Below are 10,014 nucleotides of genomic sequence, written 5' to 3'. Positions count from 1 at the left end.
GTGTGTGTGTGTGTGTGTATTGATTGTGAACTTTTTTTTACCTACATTATTGAATTAACATGTTATATTATATACTTCTATTACAATAATTTTATATATTATTTTAAACAGAATAGTTTAAATTTTATAGCTTATTTTGTTTATCACAGGATTTGAGTTCAGTAGTTGCTGCACTTCATGACACGATCGCCAGAGGTCAGTGTTGTCCACTAGCGTGAAGCAAAAAGCGCTCTGGTGATTAAAAAGTCATTTTAAGTAGCGTTTTCTAATAAATATGTTACTTTGTTTGGAATATTAAAGTGTTTAATAATATACTAGAACTATACTAGATTTAAGCAATCACAACTAAAATAAGTCGCAAGTGGGTTTTTTGTATAATTGTCAGTCAACAAGTTTAAGTAAAGTTGTGTGTTGGAAATCACAACCACTTCCTGTTAGCGTTAGCCAAGATGGCGGCGGATCAAGTTTTTATTCCTCCACCGTCGCTGTCTGCGAAATTCGAGGGGTATGTGGGCAGAGTTACACTTAATGACAGGTTTATTTTTACGTTTATAATAATGTCTAGACTTTTAGCGCTGTAACATAGAAGATCCATTTATTTGGTGCTCGGAGCGCTTGTTGTGAGTGTTCTGCAGTGGGCTGAATCCTAAACCGGTGCCTATTGTGTAGTAGTGCACTAGGTAGGGCGCGTAAGAACAGGGAATATAAATATATCCTCTGTAGTGCACATATGTAGGGAGGGAGAGATGTTTGGGATTGTGTTGGTGTTCTGCAGATATGATGTGGAATTTATTTTCGACCAGGGAACAGGTTTTATTATAATATAATAATGTTTTATAAATTATAAATATTCATTGTTTCAATAAATATAACCAAATAATGTCAGATATAAAAAATATATAAAATATTTATTATTATTAATAATATTATTAATATTATTAATAATAATATTAATAATATTATTATATATAATATATTATAGTAATATTAATAATATAATTAATATAATTAATATTATAATAATTATAATAATAATATAATATTAATATTAATAATAATAATTATTATTATTATTAATAATAATAATAATAATAATAATAATAATGATAATTGTGTCAATTAAATTACATTTTGTGCTTTTAATAAAAAAAAATAAATAAATATATATATATATATATTAAAGCCACTTCAAGGAGAGGGAAAGCAAAAATAAATAAATAGAAGCAATTAATTATTTTAATTAATTAATTAATTAAATCTTAAAAAATCTAAAGCGATAGAGATTTTTTTTATTTAATATACACAGTTTCATAGATACTGTTTTATTATATTATTTAATCTATCTATCTATCTATCTCTCTCTCTCTCTCTCTCTCTCTCTCTCTCTATATATATATATATATATATATATATATATATATATACACATAAATAATTTCTTAACCCACTAAAAATATCAACACAATTTCACAGTTAAAATACAAAATTGATTATTACACACAAAAACACACTACGGCATGTTCTGATGTCATTATGTCTACATTTCCTGCCTTATGATTATTTTCTAATCCGATGTAGAGATCAGAATGAATGTTATCTATCAAAAACATGACGCATTAAAACATAGAATTTGTGTTTACTAAATTTATAGTCACGTGACCTAAACCCCTTTTTTTTCTTTCTTTCACCTGTACCTTTTGTGTCCCCTATTATTTTTTTCTCTCTTCCCCCAAGATCTTTTGCGTATCTGACGGTAAGAGACAGGCTGCCGACGATCCTGACCAAAGTCATCGATACCATTCACCGCACCAAGAACGACTTCTTTCAGAAACACGGGGAGGTAAAAATAAAAATAAAGAGTCTCGAGCGCGTACGTTATGAACTGTCACGTGCATGAAGTAATTCTGTGTTCTTGGGCTTTTTCTAACCCGGGCTTACTAACCAGATTTCCTTATCCTGAGCAGTTCAGGCTGATTAACTTTCAAAAAGCACATCAGAAGAGCAGTTATTTTACCTCAATACTAAAAGCGTAAGTGTCTGATCAAACTGATAATGGAAATGTTACAGAGACCTGAAAAGGATTTTCTTTTTTTTTATTCAAATTTCTACATAATAGCTTGTTGTAATTTAAAAAAAAAAAAAAGCAATTAGATTGTCATTTGACCAGGGGTGCACATACATTTGCATACTTCTGTATGATATTATAGCAGGTCATTGATTTTACAGTGAAAATCTGTAAATTGTGTAAAAATTCACCAGGAAAATATCAACACAAGTCCAGGAAAAAGACTCGTTTCAGTCCCAGTTTGGGATTTTAGGATGTTAAAAAATTTTTAGTTATTTCACTTCCCGTCGTAACGGCGTCTGCTTTAACAGGTCGGCGTGGACGCAGAGAAAAGAGCCATCTCCTTCCTGTCCAAGATGAGGAACGAGCTGCAGACGGACAAACCCGTGCTGCCCCTGACCGACTCCGCGGACGATACCGAAGCCTGGAACCGGTACCTGCAGAGACAGCAGGACCTGATGGAGAATGGGCAGCTGGTCAGCTGGTTCAAGTCACCTTGGCTCTATGTCGAGTGTTACATGTACAGGAAGATCCAGGAGGCCTTGTACTTCAGGTGAGGAATATACGCTATGCTGTGGATGCTGATCTACATCCAGAGTTACAGCGCCACCTACATGTTTCAGCTGTGAAATAATCAATAAACTTTCCTTTTTTTTCCTCTCCCACAAAAGTCCACCAATCTGCGATTTCGACGTCTTTAAAGAAGTGAAGACGCAAAGTTTTTTCGAGTCTCAGCAAGCGATCATCTCGCTGTGCACGTTCCTGCGTGAGAGCCTCGTCTCCGCTGATAACGCAAACAGGAAATGGCTCTTCGAACACTTCCTTACATTTCTGCAGGTCAGCACAAAGACCATATATATATATATAATCTCTCATATCTAAATATCTTCAGTATATCCAGACCAAATGTTACTTGTTTTCAAGAAGTTTGAGGAAGAACCACTGGGAAAGTCCCAATAGTTTGGGGCATGTTGTGTACATCGATCAGCCATAACATTATGACCTTCTGTCTAATATTGTGTTGGTCCACCTTTTGTGTGACCTGACGAGCATGAACTTCTTCAGCAGTCTGTTGGACCCGAGCACACGGATCAGTCTTCGCCGGTTCACCACTGTTCCTTCCTTGGAGCACTTTTGATAGATATTGAGCACTTAATACCAGGAACATCCCTGCTGTCAGGTTTGGCGACGCTCTAACCCAGACGTCTAGACGTCACAATTGATCAAACTCGCTCAAATCCATATCTTTACGTTCGCCCATTTTTCCTGCTTCAACTTTGAGGATAAAATGTTCATCTGCTGCCTAATAAATAACTCCACCCACTAAGGAAGAGACACAGACCACACAGTGTTATAATGTTATGACTGATCAGTGTGTATATATTTTTCTCTGGCTGATGCCGATGTTTAGAAAACCAGGCCGCTGATGACTATGATTTATTTATTTTTTTTTTTTTGGTTTATTTCTTTTTACTCTCCCGTCATCTCATAAACAGCTGTTTAAAGGCTCACTACTTTGAACTTCTGCGTCTTTTCTCTCCAAAAGCAGCATCATATTAAACAAATAAAATAGATAAGTGTTAGATTTAGAACGAATGATAAGAACTGGAAGCTCGGGACACACCGAGCTGACTGTCGGGTGTGGGGTAATGCTGCGCAGAAATCTGTTTGGATGCTGGATACAGACTACTGCCACCTGCTGGTATGAGAGAGTTATGTTTTCTCACGCAAGCGCAGAACGTACAGTGAGGAAAATAAGTATTTGAACACTCTGCTATTTTGCAAGTTCTCCCACTTAGAAATCATGGAGGGGTCTGAAATTGTCATCGTAGGTGCATGTCCACTGTGAGAGACATAATCTAAAAAATAAAAATCCAGAAATCACTATGTATGATTTTTAAACTATTTATTTGTATGATACAGCTGCAAATAAGTATTTGAACACCTGTCTATCAGCTAGAATTCTGACCCTCAAAGACCTGTTAGTCTGCCTTTAAAATGTCCACCTCCACTACATTTATTATCCTAAATTAAATGCACCTGTTTGAGGTCGTTAGCTGCATAAAGACACCTGTCCACCCCATACAATCAGTAAGACTCCAACTACTAACATGGCCAAGACCAAAGAGCTGTCCAAAGACACTAGAGACAAAATTGTACACCTCCACAAGGCTGGAAAGGGCTACGGGGAAATTGCCCAGCAGCTTGGTGAAAAAAGATCCACTGTTGGAGCAATCATTAGAAAATGGAAGAAGCTAAACATGACTGTCAATCTCCCTCGGACTGGGGCTCCATGCAAGATCTAACCTCGTGGGGTCTCAATGATCCTAAGGAAGGTGAGAAATCAGCCCAGAACTACACGGGAGGAGCTGGTCAATGACCTGAAAAGAGCTGGGACCACCGTTTCCAAGGTTACTGTTGGTAATACACTAAGACGTCATGGTTTGAAATCATGCATGGCACGGAAGGTTCCTCTGCTTAAACCAGCATATGTCCAGGCACGTCTTAAGTTTGCCAATGACCATTTGGATGATCCAGAGGAGTCATGGGAGAAAGTCATGTGGTCAGATGAGACCAAAATAGAACTTTTGGGTCAAAATTCCACTAAACGTGTTTGGAGGAAGAAGAATGATGAGTACCATCCCAAGAACACCATCCCTACTGTGAAGCATGAGGGTGGTAGCATCATGCTTTGGGGGTGTTTTTCTGCACATGGGACAGGGCGACTGCACTGTATTAAGGAGAGGATGACCGGGGCCATGTATTGCGAGATTTTGGGGAACAACCTCCTTCCCTCAGTTAGAGCATTGAAGATGGGTCAAGGCTGGGTCTTCCAACATGACAATGACCCGAAGCACACAGCCAGGATAACCAAGGAGTGGCTCTGTAAGAAGCATATCAAGGTTCTGGTGTGGCCTAGCCAGTCTCCAGACCTAAACCCAATAGAGAATCTTTGGAGGGAGCTCAAACTCTGTGTTTCTCAGCGACAGGCCAGAAACCTGACTGATCTAGAGAAGATCTGTGTGGAGGAGTGGGCCAAAATCCCTCCTGCAATGTGTGCAAACCTGGTGAAAAACTACAGGAAACGTTTGACCTCTGTAATTGCAAACAAAGGCTACTGTACCAAATATAAACATTGACTTTCTCAGGTGTTCAAATACTTATTTGCAGCTGTATCATACAAATAAATAGTTAAAAAATCATACATTGTGATTTCTGGATTTTTTTTTTTAGATTATGTCTCTCACAGTGGACATGCACCTACGATGACAATTTCAGACTCCTCCATGATTTCTAAGTGGGAGAACTTGCAAAATAGCAGGGTGTTCAAATACTTATTTTCCTCACTGTACATACATCAGCTGTAGTCTGTCTGGGGTGTTCTAAAATGTGTGTATATATATAAAATGTGATATTCTATGCATTCCTCTTTACGAACCGTGTGAGGACGTTTGGTCTAATTTGACTCTCCTATTTGACTCTTTTTATATTACCCAAAATATGAAAAACTGAAGATGAATTTCAAACACTAATCTGATGTGGATCTTCATAGCCATTGTGCCTCAAAACGCTCTTCTTTGTTCTTTGAATCATTTTGTCCTCTCAGGTGTCCCTTTGGGGAAACAGGTGTGATTTATCAATCTCAGCCGGCCAGGAGAACTCTCAGAAGACCAGCCCGATCCATTCCTTACCTGATCTGCGTCACTTCATCCTAGTGGACGATTCGGATAAGGTCTGGTCCGTGTTAACATCTAAACAAAGTCCTGGAGGACAGGAGAAGACCGGCGTCAGATTGGACATCATCCTAGACAACGCCGGCTTCGAGCTAGTCACAGATCTGGTCCTCGCAGATTTCATGGTCTCCGTGGGTTTGGCCAAGGAAGTGCATTTCCACGGAAAATCCATTCCATGGTTCGTGTCTGACGTCACCAGTCGTGATTTCGACTGGACCACGTCGCAAACCGCGGCGTCCAATCACAAGCACATGTCGTCCTGCGGCGTCCAGTGGAAGCGCCACGTGAAAGATGGAGCGTGGACGTATCACGAGCATCCTTTTTGGACTTTACCGCATGAGTTCTGTGACATGCCGGCGGACGCACCGGATCTCTACTCGACCCTCCGGAGATCCGATCTGATCCTGTTTAAAGGGGATCTGAACTACCGGCGGCTGACCGGAGACAGAGCTTGGGAGCACACGGTGCCCTTCGGACGAGCGCTCAGGGGCTTCCTGCCTGCTCCGCTGTGCAGCCTCAGGACTCTGAAGGCGAACGTGCAGGTCGGGTTGGAGCCGGGCCAGGCGGAGAAACTCGCCGCTCAGGATGCGGAGTGGATGACCAGCGGCAAATATGCAGTCATTCAGTTCTGCAGTCCGTTTGAAGAACAGCAGCAGGGTTTCTAAAGATGTCAAGAAAATCAATACCAAAGAGAAGAAATGAGTGATTCATTAAAATCTAGAATAATCTCTAATTTAATTAAATTCTCCGTCAATAATTTCTCACACAAGTGACTCCATGTACACAGAGGATCCTCAGAACGATCTCTTGCTAGGACCTCCACGACTCGTTCCTGTTTAGATGTTCGAGATGTCGTTAATCCATACAGCGTGACTTCATTTGTGGTTTTCACCAACTTACAAAACACGTAGACCATTTCCAGTGTTAGACCCTTTACAATTCTGACCAATCAGATCGCGAGTTGAAGGCCAACAGAGGAACGGAGCAACATTTTAGGGATTAATATTCACAAAATGTTCTCGACAGTACTCTTTAAACCCAAACAAAGTCAAAAGAACCGAATTGAACATTTTCCTTTATTTAAACTAGGAGACCTAACCCCATTCCAGCATCACAACGCCCCTGTGCACACAGCCAGCACCGTGAAGATCTGCTTTACATAACTTTGGAGTGGAAGATCTGGATCTGGTTGTGGCGTTGGACTCTTATTCTTGAAGGTTGTTTAAATCCCAGCCACGCCAAGCTGCTACTGCTGGGGCCTTGAGTTACGGACCCTAACCCAATGCTGTAAATGTTAAAGGTATTAAAGCTCAGGCCTCGTCACCTTCTCACCTACATCAGTACCCGACTTTACTCCTTCGTAGCTGAATGAGCACAAATCTCCACAAAATCTAGTGGAACATCTTCCCAGAAGAGTGGAGGTTCTTATAAGAGAAATTGTGCCGAATATTTCTACATTCTTCTTTGAGAAGTTTAACCTGAAACGAATTTGTGAGGTTTGTTGCAGGAAAATGAGATTTATTTTTCCATCCAGTGTAAAAGGGGGGTGCGGAGATCATGATGGTTCAGGTGGGGAGGAATGGGACAGAGGGGTATCAATGTCTCCAGCGCGCACACACACACACACACACACACACACACACTCACACACTCTCTGTCTCAACCACGCTGCCGCGACTGGAATCTACTGAATGTTATGTTTTTGTTAAATGGCTTACATTCTTGTTTAAATGGATGTAAAGGGGTTTAATGGACTCGCTGCTGCTTTTGTATGAATTGTATAATAATGCAAGTTCTGCTGGTGTGTGTGTGTGTGTTTGTGTGTTTGTGTGTTTGTGTGTGTGTGTGTGTGTGTGTGTGTGTGTGTGTGTGTGTGGTAATTTGCATCGCATTTGTGAGCATTCTCAAAAGCAGTATACAGTAAATAAAACGGAATTAAATTTAAGCTCTGGACCGAAGTATTGAGTAGTTTAGAAGGTGGGTTGTGTTTCAAATGGTTTCACGGGGATTTGGTGTTAACTCTGTATTTGGGACACGGCCTGAGAATGAATATAATGTGGCAAATTCTCATCGAGATGCATGACGAAGCAGAGACCGAAACGTGTGCAGTAGCTTTATAGCTAATTATAATACGAATCATACACTATATTGACAAAAGTATTGGGACGCCCGACTTTTCCACCCGTATGTGGATCTTCTCCAAACTTCACCTAATTACAGGCATGTAATCGTTTTGGATGTTTTTGGTGGCATGAAGGTTTCCCCTCAATTCATGACGATGCCTCTGCGTTCAAAGCCAGCTTCATGAAGATATGATTTACATGGGTTGGAGTGGAAGATCTTGAGTGGCCTGCGAAAGAGCTTCAACCCTATTGATCATCTTTGGAATGAATGTGAACACTGCACACTCCAGGCCTCATCACCTACATACACCTACAGTACCTGACTTTACCAACACCCTCGTGGATGATGGTGTCTCACACAAATCCCGAGGAGCATCTTCAAAGAAGAGTGGAGGTTATTTTAGGAGCAACTGGCAACCCAATGTAGAATGAGATGTTCAAAAAGAATCAAATACAAAATATCTTTTGTGTCCACAAACTTTGCTCTATATTTGGTGATTAATACATATTTAAAAATAATTTGCCAACACACACATTCCTGTTCTCATTTACATTATAGCAGCTATAAACAATCCCTCGTCATCCGTTCTTCTGACAATGGAGACTCCTTCCAAATAAACATGAAACAAGCATCATCTTATGGAGCATCCTAACGAACGAGCTGCTGCTATTTAAACAGTTTCAGATGCACTGATATGAAAGCGCCAATCAACATCCTCCCGACCAATCGGAATGGAGAGTTACTCAGAACAACATTAGCTCTGACGCTAGTCATAACATTGTTGTCTTGGTGAACAAAGGTAATGAGTAGGTTGTTGAAGATCATCCAGGAGATTCTCGTTTCAAAAGCAAAAACAAAAATTCTCACTGCTTTCAGGAATTAAACTTCCATTCACATTTAAAGATATTGTTCGAGCGCTAATCACGCTAGCTTTCCCCCCCCCAGATTAGCCCTGCCCACTTTATACCTGGGGGTTGAGGGATACTGGTCAGAAGGGATCAATGGCGCATTTATTGTCAAAGTGCCAAATGTTCTTTAACCCAGGATCGCCAGAGGTGGCGAAACCTTTTTCCGATATTATCTACTGTAGATGATGATAAACAGTAGGTTCCCTGGTGGTCTAGTGGTTAGGATGCAGTGTTTTTTACCGCTGCGGCCCGGGTTCGATCTCCGGTCAGGGAACCAACCCCAGCCATTAGGGTTGCACAAGCCTTAGTGCCGGTCCCAAGCCCGGATAAATGGGGAGGGTTGCGTTAGGAAGGGCGTCCAGCGTAAAAACATGCCAAATCAAACATGCGGATGATCCGCTGTGGCGCCCCCTAATGGGAGAAGCCGAAAGAAAGTTTTTAGATGATGATAAACAGTATTTAAAGTCTTTGCAAGTTGATGTTGATGCACATTATTCTAAAATTGTTCAACAATTTGTAGACACATTTCCACAGATTGAAGTTGAGTCAATAAAGACTCTCTAAGATTCACTATTTATACCCGATCATCTTACTGACCTGCTGTCGATCAACCTCATTAGTCTCAAAATATACTTCCAGCTCTTCTTGTTAGTTATACTGAATTTTTTTTTTTTTTGACGTTTTGTAGCCATAAAATTCAAAACAACCCTAGTTTTGTCTTTAAAATGATACATTTCTCTGTTTAATGTCTGTTTTTTTTTTTTTGTGAATAAAATATGAGATTTGCAAAACATTGCATTCTGTTTTTTTTGGAATTGTTGGAAAAAGGGACCCGGTACGAAACGTCGAGTGCGTCACAGAGAGCGCGCTGTTCTGGTGATCAAAGGGTAAAAGGTGTCTGTGGATATTGGATTCGGTGCCTGCTCGTTCGATTGACCTCTGATTGGACGTCTAATCTTTGTGTCAAATATTTGTATAGCTGAATAGATGTCATGTCATTGCAACTAAATGAGCTTTGGAATATCTTTTCATCTGCTACGAGTGCATGATGTGGAGGTGAAGAACGTCCCGAGGTGAAGAGGAGAAGGTTAGAATGGTGTAAGGTCTCAGGTCTTCGCTGTGGATTATCACCTTATGCCACGGTCACTTCCTATCGTTGAGGAGTTCAAGCTGTCACTGATGT

General features: G+C 40.3%; 1 protein-coding gene across 1 annotated transcript; it reads left to right on the top strand.

Moving 5' to 3' along the window:
- The first annotated feature begins 273 nt into the window (after nt 1-273).
- On the top strand, nt 274-7,744 carry armt1 (acidic residue methyltransferase 1). Its single transcript, XM_083561808.1, has 5 exons — nt 274-505; nt 1,735-1,840; nt 2,377-2,618; nt 2,737-2,902; nt 5,673-7,744. The coding sequence occupies exons 1-5, from the start codon at nt 450-452 to the stop codon at nt 6,462-6,464; spliced, it is 1,362 nt and encodes a 453-aa protein (XP_083417934.1). The 5' UTR covers nt 274-449; the 3' UTR covers nt 6,465-7,744.
- The last annotated feature ends 2,270 nt before the right edge of the window (nt 7,745-10,014 follow it).

The sequence above is a fragment of the Silurus aristotelis genome (assembly GCF_946808225.1).
Source record: "Silurus aristotelis genome assembly, chromosome: 15".
NCBI lineage: Eukaryota > Metazoa > Chordata > Actinopteri > Siluriformes > Siluridae > Silurus > Silurus aristotelis.
The sequence above is the reverse complement of the archived record's forward strand: the minus strand, read 5'-3'. Positions and strand labels throughout refer to the sequence as shown.